Source organism: Hippocampus zosterae, chromosome 5 (genome assembly GCF_025434085.1).
Source record: "Hippocampus zosterae strain Florida chromosome 5, ASM2543408v3, whole genome shotgun sequence".
NCBI classification, from domain to species: domain Eukaryota; kingdom Metazoa; phylum Chordata; class Actinopteri; order Syngnathiformes; family Syngnathidae; genus Hippocampus; species Hippocampus zosterae.
The window spans coordinates 7584851-7599638 of NC_067455.1; the positions used below are offsets into that span (position 1 = coordinate 7584851).

The 14788-nt window shown below is 41.2% G+C and overlaps 2 protein-coding genes across 2 annotated transcripts in view; both read right to left on the reverse strand.

The window, feature by feature from the left end:
* Window positions 1-1257: 1257 nt before the first annotated feature.
* LOC127601214 (homeodomain-interacting protein kinase 3-like) lies at window positions 1258-5546 on the reverse strand. Its single transcript, XM_052066277.1, has 8 exons — window positions 4885-5546; window positions 4622-4813; window positions 3215-3396; window positions 2974-3108; window positions 2759-2873; window positions 2546-2614; window positions 1633-1820; window positions 1258-1564 (listed from the first exon to the last, which is right to left on the reverse strand). Exons 1-8 carry the CDS (start codon window positions 5077-5079, stop codon window positions 1282-1284), a joined length of 1359 nt encoding a protein of 452 aa, XP_051922237.1. The 5' UTR covers window positions 5080-5546; the 3' UTR covers window positions 1258-1281.
* A 3691-nt stretch (window positions 5547-9237) lies between these two features.
* LOC127601055 (raftlin-like) overlaps window positions 9238-14788 on the reverse strand; it is a 76380-nt gene continuing 70829 nt past the window's right edge. Inside the window, exons 10-11 of the mRNA XM_052066032.1 lie at window positions 14305-14380; window positions 9238-13896 (exon numbers count right to left, since the gene is read on the reverse strand). Of these exons, the coding sequence (XP_051921992.1) occupies window positions 13357-13896; window positions 14305-14380 (616 nt within the window). The 3' untranslated portion in view covers window positions 9238-13356. The remainder of the gene's footprint in view (window positions 13897-14304; window positions 14381-14788) is intronic.

The window sequence follows — 14788 nt, forward strand, 5'->3', positions numbered from 1 at the left end:
TACATACGATTGTGATTAATTGATCGCGACAAGCGGTGGCATCACATTTCTAAATATGACTTACCCTTTGCTGTTTGGTCACCATCGGAGATAGTGGTTCGTCTTCCATCCGGGTTGGTACTTTTTGGCGCACTTAAAAAAAAAAAAAAAGCAAGTAGGAAACTACGGATTTGGCAGACATCTTAAAAAGAGTCTTGACCAAAAAAAAAAATAAAGCTAAAAACTGACTGGTTGCTGTTTTGCACTGGTGGCTCAGATTTAGCCGCTGTGGTGGACATCATGGTGGAAGCCCCTGTTGGAATGTCAGAAATGGTGTCATCGTACTTTGATTCCAACAGTGAGCTCAAACATACCTCTTTGTTCCTGCACGGACTTCTGATCCTCCTCCTGTTGTGGTTCTCTGAAAAACAAACGCTGTCAACAAAAAAAATCATTGGCAAATTGACCTTTCTGATGGTTTGGTTTTGATGTACCCGAACCATTTACTATGTTGAACGCAGATGCGCAAATATGTATTTCTAAAACTCGATTTTAACCCTTTCAGGGCCAGCGGTTACTACAGTGGACGTTACAGGGCACATGAAAGATCTTTTTTTTTGGGGGGGGGGGGGGGGACTTCAGTGCATATTTGTTTCATTTTATTGTGTCTTTTATACAAAATAATATTTTATGGACAAATGGATAAAAGATGGCAGAAAATTACCATTAATTTCATGGAATTTTAAGGGCAAATGCTCTATTGGGATATATAGGTCCGTCCATCCATCCATTTTCCAATCCGCTTATCCTCACAAGGGTCGCGGGGGGTGCTGGAGCCTCTCCCAGCTGTCTTTGGGCAGTAGGCGGGGGACACCCTGAACCGGTTGCCAGCCAATCGCAGGACGCACAGAGATGAACAACCATCCACGCTCACACTCACACCTAGGGACAATTTTGTGTGTTCAATCAGCCTGCTATGCATGTTTTTGGAATGTGGAAGGAAACTGGAATACCCGGAGAAAACCCACACAGGTTCAGGGAGAACATGCAAACTCCATACAGGGGGGCCAGAGCTGAAATTGAACCTGGTACACCTGCACTGTGAGGTCGACGTGCTAACCACTGGACCGCCAGGCCACCTGGATATATAGGTGACCCCCTAAAAAAAATTTACGCACTAAATATATATTTTTTAATTAATTGTTTGATTGATGGGAAATCATTTTTTTTCCTGCCAAATATCAGAATCGGCATCATCCCAATAAATAAATAAATAAATAATCGGTTCAAATCTTCTGCTGCTTACCCTGCCATGTGCCGCACGTTTTCATGGGGCGACGAGTCTGGCGACTTGTGGAGGTTGACTAAACGGAGCCGAGACGAGAGAGTCGTGTGTGACTCCGAGTCGAGGTTGTCCAGGTTGAGGCCCCTCAAGATGCCCGAGGAGATCCCCACGATGTCAGGATGTTCCCGGTGGATCTGCCAAGTGGGACGAGTGGCGTGGTGCGAGGCCGCAGAAGTGTCAACCTGAGTCCCAGGGCTTGAATTCTGACAGGCCTGCATCATTTCGCAGCTCAGTTTCATGCTTGAACAGAAGAAATCAGGTGTTTAACCCACTGAACTGGCTTCTGCGGTTTCTTGCCGTGAACTTACTAGAAGCTGTTGGCGTGGCTGTGTGCAAGGTCAGTCAGGGTGACGAAGGGATGCTGGAGAATCTGACTGGGCATCAGTCGCTTGCCAGCGTCAGGCCTCAGGAGCTGCTTCAGCAAATCCACAAAGACCTCCTGGTCTTGGACTTCTGCTGTGGTGTCCTCATTTGACAGGTGGACCACTTGTCTGACCTGGACCGGAACACACGACAAGCTTTAATACTGAGACGCATGCCAACATGACATGAATCATGCTTTTTCAAAATCCAACCCTCATTTATGGTTGGTGAGGTATGACATCGCTGTTTTTATTTATTGAATTATTTCTCCAAGAAAACCAAAGGGAAGTCAGAAAAGAAACATAAAGGTTTAACAGCAGCATCTGCAGGTCGTGCCTTTTTATTCAAGGTCCAATTAAATGACACGATTTGGGATTTCACTCGTTTTGCTTATACAGTTCATCTTTGGGACAGTAAGGAAACTTTAGAGAAATTGCTTTGTGTCAACACCAATACACTTAATGATATTTAAAATTAAATGTAAAAAAAAATCAAACTGCAATGACGAGATTCACAAAGACAAATTTGTGAACATTTTTGACCGACAACCAAACTATATAGCATTTGACTAGCACTTATATGTGCTAGCCAAGGGATTAGCAGCACCGAAGCAGTTACACTTCCTGTTCCTTAGCTAATGTTACGTGCTGGAACTTGACACAGCTCAGCAGCATACCAAATGCTCCATTCCATTTACCCCAGTAATATCTCTGAATTAGTTTTCCCCCCAATTGATTTGTTTGTTTGGCATTTTCACCTTGGCACCAGCATTCACATGCGATTAATCAGGCAAAAAGACATTTCTCATCCTGTGTTCTTTGCTAGGACGCTATTAAGATAAAGAACAAAGCTTGATACCTTGCAAAGGTCATCCAGAGAGTTGAGAAAACTGTCGGTGCAGGCTACATAGCCATACTCGTTGGGCGTCTACGGGGAAGTGATACAAAACTGTCAGAAACGCAGTGAAATCTAAAAGGAAGTTTTCCAAATGTCCAAACCTTTTGAGCCATTCACCGCCTAAAGATCGTAGGCTGTTGATAGCTCATTGCTATTCAGAAGTTAACTTTATACCTTTAGTCTCCAGTGACATGTCTGGTAGGCCCTCTCCTTCTTGTAAAAATAAGTCGTGTTGACTCCAATGTTCAGAAGTCTTTGTGGAAGATGACCCAAGATGTGCTCGATCTTTCTCAACTGTGGAAAAAAAAGGTTAAAAATGGAAGAGACCTTATTTCAGAGCAGTCAGGATTGGAATACATTTTTTTTTTTTTGGATGGGTGGGTCAGGGCGGGCTTCTTGCCATGTCGTATTCACAGGTGCTGTAGAAAAGTGGAGAGCCCAAAAACAACTCTGCGATAATGCAACCGAGAGACCACACGTCGATCGCCTCCGCGTAGGGAAAACCGAGGATGATCTCTGGAGCCCTGAAAGTAGCAAGAACTATCTATATCTCTTGCACATACATCATCAACCAAATCTCAACATAATCACTGAGGGGAAAAAAGGACTTCAGCTACACTCTTTGCATACCTGTAGCGGCGGTTCTGAAAGTGTCGGCCCTGATTGGTCTCGGAGACGTGCTGGGCCAAGCCAAAGTCGATGATTTTAACTTTGTACGGCCGGTTGACGTGCTCCACCATCATGATGTTGTTGGGCTTCAGGTCTGCGTGGATAAGTCCAATACTGTTCAGAAAATGCAGGCCCACGGCCAGCTGAAGACACGAGTACATGGTATTCAATTATAATAGCTTCACCAGCCTGGCTTGCTAGCTTAAAAGCTAACTCAAACGATGGACAGAAATCCCGATATAAAGCTTGGGCATCAAGGATAAATCAATGCGTATCGAAAAAAAAATATGTAAAATTATCACAAAAACTGTTCAGCGCAAAAATAACTCCAGGCCGAAATGTTGAAGCGCATTAGCATACCTTGCTAGCTTAAGCCACGACAGGGCACAAAACCCCTAACCCTCAAATTGCAATCTAGATGAGAATTAAGTATTATTTTGGAGAAAAATCCATCTTCTGTGAACAAACTAACACTTTTTTTTAAAAAAAGAAAGAAGTTGTACTGATACAACAATATATTTTTTCCAAAACAAACGACAAAAAAAAGTTTCGTGAAAAAAAATGTAACATTACAAGACTGTTGTTTTAAATTATGTATTTTTTTTCTGTCAAATAATTTTTTTTTGCTAAATTACATTTTCCTCCACAATAATACATTTTAAAACTGAAAAATAGGACTATGGTGGACCACTACTGGTCTGTGTAATATGTAAATTGTCTTAAAAAACTCTGAATACCCTCCAGTATGTGTTTATTATTAAAACAAGCGGGGAATGGCCAGGAAAATTAAAAAGATGTCCATCAATAGGTGAATCTATAGGTGCAAAACCACAAATATGTGGGGGTCCACTGTATTGCTGTAATATTCCCGCTTTTCATCCTAAAAAAATGCTACCTTTTTCTTATAAAATAAAATCATTATCCTCTCAATCATTAAGTCATTCTTGAAAGATGACTTTTTGTATTTTATTTCTTTATTTATTATTTTGGTCAAACGAAACACAACAGCATGACACCTTGTTTCTCATAGTAAAATTTTCTTTTTCGTGTGGCCCCAGTACTCCGCTTTAACAAATTCAACAGACAATGTTTGTGTTAGATCTCTGTTTTGGAATAAAGAACTCTTCCAACTTTTCAACAGAAAGTTGAACTTTCAAACAAAACAGACATGAGCTGATCTTTGAAAACCACTACTGTACATCTGCCACATAGATGGAGTCCCAAAGATCACAATGCACTTTTTTTCTTATTTCATTTCGGGTATCAGTCAGAATGACGTGAGCCCTTCCGTGAGGAGTTTTTGCCAGCAAATTCTCTCGCCCGTGAGACTTCTACAATCGACGTAAGTTTAGATGGAGGCAAATGTACCTGATGAAGAATGGGTCGGATCTCCTTGACAAGGAGGCACTTGGTGGGTCTGGTGTTCATAAAATCCCACAAGTTGATGTCCAACATCTCAAACTCGAGACACATGTACGCTCTGTCCACAAAGATGCTCTTGCACTGGATCAAGTTGACTTTGTCCGTGTCGTAATCCATTAAGGTTTGCAGTGTGCTGGCCTGAAAAAGACAAATCAAATCAAATCAAAATCATCGATAACCAGAAGTCCATCACGTCTTGTGTTCGGCACCTCTTTCTTAAACGTGTCCAGGGCGTCGATGTGCTTGAAGATCTTGACGGCGACTTCCTCCCTGGTAGCCGTCTTCAAGCACTTGACCACGTCGCCGAAGGTGCCCTCCCCAAGGAAGTCCAGGATGTGGTAGTCAGATGAGGGCGAGTGGAGGACCCTCAGGTATCCGTCTGCGTCGCACGGCAAGGAGCGCATGGCGATGGCCTCCTCTTCTGACGACGTGACGGCTTTGGCTTGCACCCTGTAAGGGGGTTTCTGTCCACCGACAGTGACAGTAACAGAGCGAGCTCAAAATGATTGTTAGGTTAGGATGGGTTTCTAAACAAAGGGTAGGGTTTCAAGCCAGGATTAAGGTTTCAAGTTAAGATTCGGGTTTTTATGGTTCAGGTTTTTTACCCTTTCAGGGACGGTGGTTACTACAGTGGATAGCTTACCATGTTATCTGGTTTCAGGGTGCATGAAAGGGTTACATTGAGAGTTCCAAAACAAGGATAGGGTTTAAAACCATAAGGTCTAAGGAGTCAAGTTTGGGTTTCAGTCCAGGGGTTAGGATTTCAAAGCAGGGTTTTGGTTTCAAGACGGGGTTAGGGGTTTAAATTATAATTGGTGTTTCAAACCAGAGTTGGAGTTTAGTGTCGGTTTTAGGGTTTCAAGGAAGGCTTAGGGTTCAAGTTATGAGTTTCAATCCAAGGTTAAGATTTCAAAGCCAGGTTTGTGCCTCAAGTTAGCTTTTTGAAGATAGGATTTCAAACAAGGGTTATGGTTTCAAGCCAGGGTTAAGATTTCTCACAAAGGGTTCAAAGTAGGGCTCGTGTTTCAAACCAGGGTTAGAGAAGGGTGGGATTTCAGTCGGGGTTGGGCTTTCATGTAAGACTTTGTGTTTCAGTTCCATGTTAGGGTTTCAAATGACTGCTACCCGGTCTGGTTTTTAGTATCAAACTTGGGTTGGGGTCTGAAGACAGTGTGCCTTCACGAGAAACAGAGTTAGAGCTTCAAAGTAGGGTTCCAAGTCAAGGATCAGTTTCAAGCTATGGTTGGGGCTTCAAACAATGGTTCGGGTTCCAATCAGGGGTTTCAAGACAATTTTAAGATTTCAAAGTAGGGTTTCAAACAGTATAAGAGTTTGTTTCAAAGTTTTGAGAAAGTAAATCAGGGTTGGGGTTTCAATGCATGATGGTGTTGAACCCTTCATTATCGATTTATTAATTGTTTACTAACCTGCTCCGCAGCCATTTTCCTGTCATGGCAGACACAAATGAATAAAACACATCCACCTTTGGCAGCACTTAATTTTTTTTTACGAGGATACTGACAAACTATTTCTTCAGCATTTTAAAATGTTATTTCATGATAAAAATGACTTTTACAGGAGTTGTTGTCACTGTCAGCGGCCCCTGTAAAGTGAATGATGTCACATAGCTGTGTCATGTCTCTAATGTACTTCCCCTCCCGGCATGAGTGACATCACATTTTCATAACATCACCATGTGACCTCACTACGCCACATCAAGTCTGCTGGTAAACTTGATCAGAGAGCTTCTGTCTCGAATTTGCATAAGACTGATTGGAGCCGCTAACAGGAAAAAGCAAAATGCTACTTATCTTCTGATGAAAATATTTTGAAAGTATTTTAAGGGTCTCAAACACGACCGCTAACTCACTGGTGCAACCTGGGAAGGTAAAAAAAAACAAAAAAAAAACTAACTAACCAAAAAAAAACAGTGCCTAGGTCCAATATCAAAAATGACACGTTTGGTGAACCTGTCTAGTGCACCAGGACCCACAAAAAAAGTACTGGTATTCGAGACCCAGGCCAGAAACTGAACAGGAAATGGGGTTAACCTGGCTGTCAACAGCCATTTTGGGTAAATTCCAGTGCGAATACTCGGCAGTATCCTCAGGCAATGCCAAGACAGAAAGCTGTTTTTGTCTCCGACATCGAATGCAGCATGAAACTTTGATGACTTTTTTAAAGATTCACAGGTTTTAAAAACATTCGAATTAAAACAAACAAACAAACAAACAAACCCCTGGAATTAAACAGGAAGCTGGCTATGCTAAAGTTGTTGTTTTTTTGCCATCTTTTGTGATAGCTGCATGGCTTTAACATTCGATGATTATTTTGAGGATTGTCAGAAAGTTAAAAAAAAACAAAACTCCCAACATCAGTTGGAACGATCGACACGGAATGGAGTAGACATGGATCACAAACAGGACACACGAAAAACTCGAGGACCCATGTCAGAGTGAGGAAATAAAGTAATCCGCTACACTACCATCATTTTTGTTTACACATTTAATTATTACTACAAATAAATATAAATATGTTTTTTTCTGTTCATGTCCCTAAAAACATAATTGTAGATCGTCAGTCATAAAATGCAAATGATAGCTAAAATTTTTAATTCTAGCAGCGTTTTCATAGAGTAGCCTCTTTTACCACTAGAGGGCAGTGTGGCATTGAGGGAGACAAGTAAGACAACTAGTCGAGCATATCTGCTACTAATTTCAACACTTTTTTTTTAAAGGCTTGACTTTAATTTTGGAGCCGTAAATTGACCACTTTTAGTTCATTTTATTTTTCTCTGTGTGAATCATTCTAGACTAGATCATACATGAAAAGCCTTTTGGAAAAATGACTATTGATGAAAATATTCAGCTGAGCTGTTGTGTGGTAATCAATGGGGTCCTGTGGATTATACATAATAGACATACAAACCTTGCATGATGTCTCCGTGTGTGTGATGGACTCGTCAGACTCTTCAATTAGCAATCAATCAATGCAGGCAGGAGAGTGGTTTGGTGTTTGGGGTTTGGTCTTAATGATCTTTTAGTCTGCGAGAGTATGGATTGAGTCAGCCTTGTGGGCCCTTCATAACGCAGAGCCGTGTTATTATCTGGGCTGAAATATTGACCCGCCAGGGCCGTGCTGGGGCCTTGTGGCATTATTAGGATTTTCACATCCATACAGAAACAAATGGGGGTGTGATGTCTGCTTATGTTTCTCATGCGTCTCCTGCCTGCATTTGTCCTCTTTGCTACACTTTTACAAGCCACATTGGTGTGTTTATACACTGACCGTGCGCGTGCGTGTAATGCAGCCCTTGGGTGCCATACCGCGCTGCAACAAAGGCGCAAATATCCCATCAGTGAGAGATGCAAACTTTTGACCTTTTACCACTATGAGAAAACGCGAGACCCAAATGCACATTTAATGACGTCCTGGTTTAATCATGCCATCAACAAAATGCGTATTAGAGTGCTAATGTGATGATTTGATTAAGAAATGAGTAAGAAATGTATTATTGTAATGTGATATGCGTCAATAATTGCCATAATGCACATAATAAGACATCCATTAGATATCATTTTTACTATTTTAGGATTTAGCCTGAAAAGGTTTTTTTTTCTAAGCCACTCAAGAAAGGTTGTTTTATAAACTTGCTTGCGGAGACCAAGCAAAAGATAAATTTCAGATTTAACATTTTGGAGAAGATTAAAAAAAAGATAACAATAATTCAAAGGGGGCATGTGATTTAATAACAATAAAAACACTTTTGGGGCAGAGGGCTATTATTTTAGATTTTAGGCCTACTCTAAAAATGATTTGCTTTGAAAACTACCAAAATACAAATTGTATAATGTTTCAATATATTTTTTACTAGGTCACAATGCATATTACACAACACATGGCAACAGTAATTAATTTCATTGAATATTCTCTCTTTTATTTTTATTGTTTTACTTGGCTAAAAATTTAAATGGAACCAAAAAAAAAGCTCTTAACTCCCCGAATCAAAATATTTTAGACCAAAAATGAACTTACTTGTGCAAAAAAACTCACACAAATTTTACATTTTATCGATGGTCAAAATGATCATCTAAGAGTAGGTAACATTTTAATACCATCATACTTTTTTGTTGCTGTTTTAGGCAAAACAGTTTGTCCAACGTTCTCAACGTAAATGTCATTTTTTACATACTTATTTGATTCATCTTGTTTGTGGAAAACAAGCAAAACAATAGGCAGAAAATATCAATAAATGTATTTATCAGGAAACTGGTGAATAGGATGCATCAAAATGAGTTTTGTACTTTGTATTTATTCATGTATAAATATATGTATTTTTTAATTTTAAAAAATATGTCCTTTTATGATCTTCTCATTTCTGGTCTTAATTTTTTTTTTGCATGTGGATCATCAAAGAAAAAAATGAAATTATATTTGTAGGGCGTTTGTGTGTATGTATTGGTCTCCAAATATGACACAAAACACGCTGATGAATAACTTAGTACAAGTGACATCAAAGGTCATCACTTCCATTGCCCAATAAAGAAGCACACATGTGGACATTAAATATAAATACTTTTATAATGTACAAATTGTACAGATGCGGCGGTTAACAAGAATAACGTCATAGATGGACGGGACGGCATACACATAAAGAATACTTACATCACTGGCATGTTAGCTTTTCAGACACAAATAGGCAGCTGGAATGATACAATATTCAAATGTCTCCTTACTGCTGGCAAACTAAACAAATCAAACAATTACCCACAATCCCAAGGGTGGGGCTGGTCTCAGAGGTCTCTTATCGGGAAAAGAAAGCGTTCTGTTGGTAACGTGACGGAAGCGTTTGTCAAGGTTAAGACCGTTCGTTCCCTGTCCGAATGGAATGTTAAGACACACAAACGGCTATCGTGTGACATTGGTGATGTCATTGAGGGGAGGGCAGGCCAAGGGGGTTGCTGATTGACATGTTTCATAACATAACAACAAAAAACAACAACAAAAAACCCCACCCCAAAACAAACAAGTTAAATTCATTAAAGTAAATTCTACCAATGATGAAAATAGATACTTCGAGGCAAAACGGACAACTTCGGATTTGACAAAATATCACCGAGTACGAATCCAAATTTACTGATAGACCAGTATGGATCGTTGATCGTCTGATAAAAAGCCGCTGTGTCCAATCTGTAACCTCGATGTGCAGTCAACGATGGATATTTAAACCGTAACATGAAAGCGCTACCATATTTTTACGGTTGACATGTGACGTATCACGTCGTCCGTCACCGTCCAAAATCGATTCCTCAGTATAAAACCTTGATATCGTCAATTTGTGATGAAAGTGCTTCTATAATCTCGGTATACTGTCTACGGTTGTACCTCCCCACCACGCCCCACTACTGGAAAATTTGTAATTTATCGAGTATAATTATTTGGGTAAATTATGAAAATGTCAATTTTTATGCATAGCATTACCTAAATTGATGTTTTTCTTCCAATATATTGGTTATTGCTAAATCACCATATCATACCAGGTGGGAGCCCGGTATGATAGGTGGCACTGATCATTTGCACGGTCTTTGTACATTTTCAGCATTTGTCCTGAAGCATGTAAAATATATCTTGAAAATTGTTTTGAAAAAAGTTTTGAAATTGCAAAGTCAGACGGACAGGCTCGGTTACAAAAGAAACGACTTGACACTTTGGCAAGAAGAAAGAAAATCTATCGACAGTTTTAGGAGTGGCTTCATGTTTCTCTGACATCACCACACCCACAACTGAAATTGAAATAAACCAACAAGTGTTCGTGAAACAGGAATCAGTGTCAAATTTCGTATGCAGGAACCCCCCCCCCCCCCCCAGCTGAACATGCATTTATTCTTTCGTTCCTGAAATACGTTAATCACCGATTAATCACCATATCATGATGTTACCATTTAAAATATGGTGCTGATGAACATTATTTTGTTCCGAAATGTATATAAACCGAGGAACCTGAGGAATTGTGGAAAAAGGAAACTACATGAGCTCTGTGCCTTTGAAGCGCTGCGGCAATTCCATAAATCATCGCAAAACACAAAATACAACGTTCAATTAAAGCCCAAGAGCAGCCAAAAGCCTTCCACCAGTGAGAGAATGTTCTTCATATCTTGGAACACAATTAATAGTGCTTCTCTCCTTTGGAAAAATCAATCGGACGGTAAAATGTGACCCTTGAACCCAGGCGGCCATTAAGTATGACCTCGTACTTTGCCGTCGGGAAGGGCGCAGACCCTCATTTTAAAAATCAAGAAACCCTCGGGAGGTAGCTTGAAGCATCGGTCTCAACACAACGGGCAGGCAAGTCACTGTAATAAAAACTTGAAATTCTTTCTTTCCAGTGTCGCCAGCGTCAAAACCATTTTCAAACATTTCGAAAAACCCGACTGGGAAAAATACCCGCCTGTGTATTTTCAGCCATCTTTTTAAAAACTTTTTTTGTGGGTCACACCTCTTGTGACTATCAAATTTCACGTTGTCAAGTGACACTATTTCCAGGTGTTGAATTTTCAAATCATCCCAGGCGGTGTTGCTATGCTAATTTTTCAGATATTTTTGGGGGGAAGTGGTAACTTACGAAAACAAAAAGAAAATAAAAAAACAAGACAATTTGGGGTGTTAAGGCTAAGCCGGTCTCACGCGTGTTTTCCGCTCTGCACAAAAACAGCACCAGACAAATATTTTTCGACACATGGACACCACATGAGCGAACACAACTAGCTCGTGTAATTGTTACATTGAAAAGCAAAACCATCAAACCAGGAAAATCATTCCGAGTTCACATGAAAGCATGAGACATCAGAAAGCTATTTGTTGAGGTACCTGGTGTGGGCATTATTGTCAATAGTGGCCTGGCGAAGCGAACCCCTCTCTCTCCTTGTGTAAGAAATGCCTGATTTCTGACAGATGCCCTACTGACAAAATCCATTAGCGGCCTAATGAGCGATCTGCGTGGCGGACGTCCCCACCTCTCACCTTGCCGACCCACCCGCTGTCCCGCCTTTCACTGCGGCCGCGCCACCAAATGCCATCTCACGACTCACTTATCGTTACATACAGCACCTGCTGAGGAGCGCTGAAATAGCTGGAGGTCCAAAAAAAAAAAAAGCCACGCTAACTACACTTACTTTCAAATGAGCCAATTCATTTCTATTTCATTTCACACGCCACAGGGCAGCTTGTGTCCGTTTTCTTGAGCTCGATTCGCGAACTGGCAGCCTCATGGCATGAATGCACATTTCAAAATGTATTTTCTTTTTTTAAGGGTTGCCGTCAAGTGAAATATTTTTCAAATCCTTTTCATGGCAAGAGACAGCTCCATAAAGCTCAAAAGAAGTCGGGTTGTATGACGGTCCAAGCATAACCTGGTTTACGAATGGCGTACGAATCGACTAGTTAGCGCAGTGGCATGAACATACGTCAGTTAGCGGGATACTTCGTGTCTTTCATAAGATTGTTTTATATTTGTGGCCTAAAAATTGGCAGACGTCGTTACAAATTTCGGTTATATCATCAAGGTAAAACAAGGCGAGGCAGCTTTATGTACTGTACATAGCGCATTTCATACACTAGCTAGCTCAACGTGTCGGAACAGAAATTCGGGCGCCGTGTTTTACGAAGGTGGAACCTCTATAGTCACACAATTCATAATTGGATCACACTTTAGGGGAGGGGCTCTACCAGAGTCATTAAAGTATCAAGTACTGTAACGCTGCCTTCCCAGTCCATATACAGGGCTCCTCTTTTCTCCTTTGGCGTAGAATTGTTTTCACAACAATATTTACCGTATTTACGATTTTTAGATTTGTTATGTTAGACCTGGGCATGAGTTGTAAACCAACAGCTCGCTTTATTCGGATTCACCCCACATCTAAGACCCCACAAATGCAAATAATGCGAACCTTTGGCTCGCAGCTAACGCTATAGCTAGCTAACATTTTTAGCGGATGATCGCAAACTTGATCAGGAACAGCAAGTTGAAAAACATCTCCAAAAGGTAAAAGCTACATTTCATTCCCATGAATTTGACATGTGCTTGTCCGAAACATTCTGTACGCAAGGTGAGTATAAGCCGTCAATGATGTATCGCCTCCGAAGATCTCTTGACGCTAGTTTGGATTGCCTGTCGCAAACGGGTCCCGCCCCCAAATGTCGGCCTTCTCGTCAAGGCAACACATCAAATTGCGTAGAATTGAATGCATCACAAGTCTTTTCTGTCTTTAGACGGTCAGTAGTATCACGGAGGTTGGCCAGTGTTCTTTGTCTTTCGACTTAAGGTTTGTCATCTTTTTGGATGTTTCTTTTCAGAACGAGAGTAAAGATCAAGCAGAATCCAAAAATAAGTTTTTTCTGCGTACATCGGTTATGCGGCACTCCCTGTCGCTTTAAAGGCAGAGAGTTGCAGGCCACCTAACACTGCAAGCTCTAGTTTTAGGTCTAAGTCTAGTCCGAGGATCTTCATCTGGTTCCTTCAGGTCCTTCAAGGATACATGGTACATTCAGGACGTGTGGTTATACAGCAGAGTCGGTAGATGAAAGCTGGCAGATTTAAGAGGTCGACGCGAGTCCCAAAAATGTTCAGTATGAACCCTGTCTTGAGTTTAAGGTTTGCGAGGTAGGGTTTCCACAATTCTGGGCTACTCTTGTTTTTCGTTTATCGTCGGGGTCTGGGAATCTGCCACCATATCGTGTCCTATCGTGTCCTTGACATCTTGGCCAACGGATTCGTCAATCGTGCGTTGCTTCTGGTCTGGTTTCTCTTCAGTTTCATCTTCGTACATTTCAAGGCCGTTTTCCACAACAGCTTCCACTTCCTGCTCATCCACGATGCCGCCGTCCTCCTTTTCATCAGCAGCAGTATTTTCTGTGACTTCCTGGGCATCAGTCAATCCCTCTTTGTCAAGTTCGAGCGTTTCCTTTTCTCTCTCTTCTGCTACTGTAGCTACTTCCTCTTTCCATTGGTCAGTTTCGACCCCGGCGGTGCTCGTAGCGTCAATCTTTTCGTCTTGCTCGTCTGGTTTCTCGTTCTCTCCGTTCCTCTCGTCTCCTTCCTCATTTCCAACCTTTTCCCAGTGATTGGGAATTTTCGTGTCTTTTTCCAGTTTGGGTTTTGTCTTCCTGTCCTTGTTTTTGAGGCCATTTTTGCAGGCCTTACCGCGAGGTTTGAAGATCAGTTTCTGCAATAATGGGAAGTTTACGTTAGCGTGGCAACATTTGACATCGTACGATACGTGAAGAAACACGGGCACAACTGTCTAGTGAAACGGAAACGGTGGAGAGAAAGTGCCGCAGTGCAGAGAAAATCTGGTTGACTTGTGCTATCTCCTAAATCTTAGGCCCATTAACCATGTTATGTCATTCCACTCACACAAAGGTTAGCTTCAGGGGTTATCACGACTCGTTGGGGTCATCTACAAAAATGTTCAGTTCTACTTGTGTCAACATTTCACCCACTGCTGAGGAATTGACCTCACTCACAGAGAGGTCATTTTATTTGGCCTAAAAGGAAAAACATCTGTGCAAACGGCCATGGAGCAATGACATTAGCCAAAGCAAACCATGAGAGGAAAAATGAGGTCGCGTACCTTGGATTCCCTCTGCTTCCGGCTCAGGACAGGTCGCTGCAGGAACACAATCTGTTTGGTTGCCAGACTGCCATCGCTGCAGAGGACACATTGGCAGGGAATATCATGATCAAGACATCGAGAGAAAATATTTCTTGGGAGTCATCCAAATTATTGGGATGAGTTGAGCAGATTTTTTGGGGGTCAGTAGAACAAATGTCTGTCAAGGATGGTCGGCAAACAAAGATCTCTTGTCAAGTTCGAAATGACATAAATCATGTTTAGGAACCCAGAAATGCAGACACAGACAAAATGCGAGAACACAAATGTTTATGATCAAAAATGCAAAGCCGACAAAGTCCAAAACAGAAAACACTGGTCACAAGGATCCAGAACCGCCCCCCAAATACATTCACAAAAAGCACCTGCAAAAGTCAAGGAAATAGTTAATGGAGAATACCAAACAAAATGACAAGAGTCCACTTCACAGGCAAAACAAAAGCCA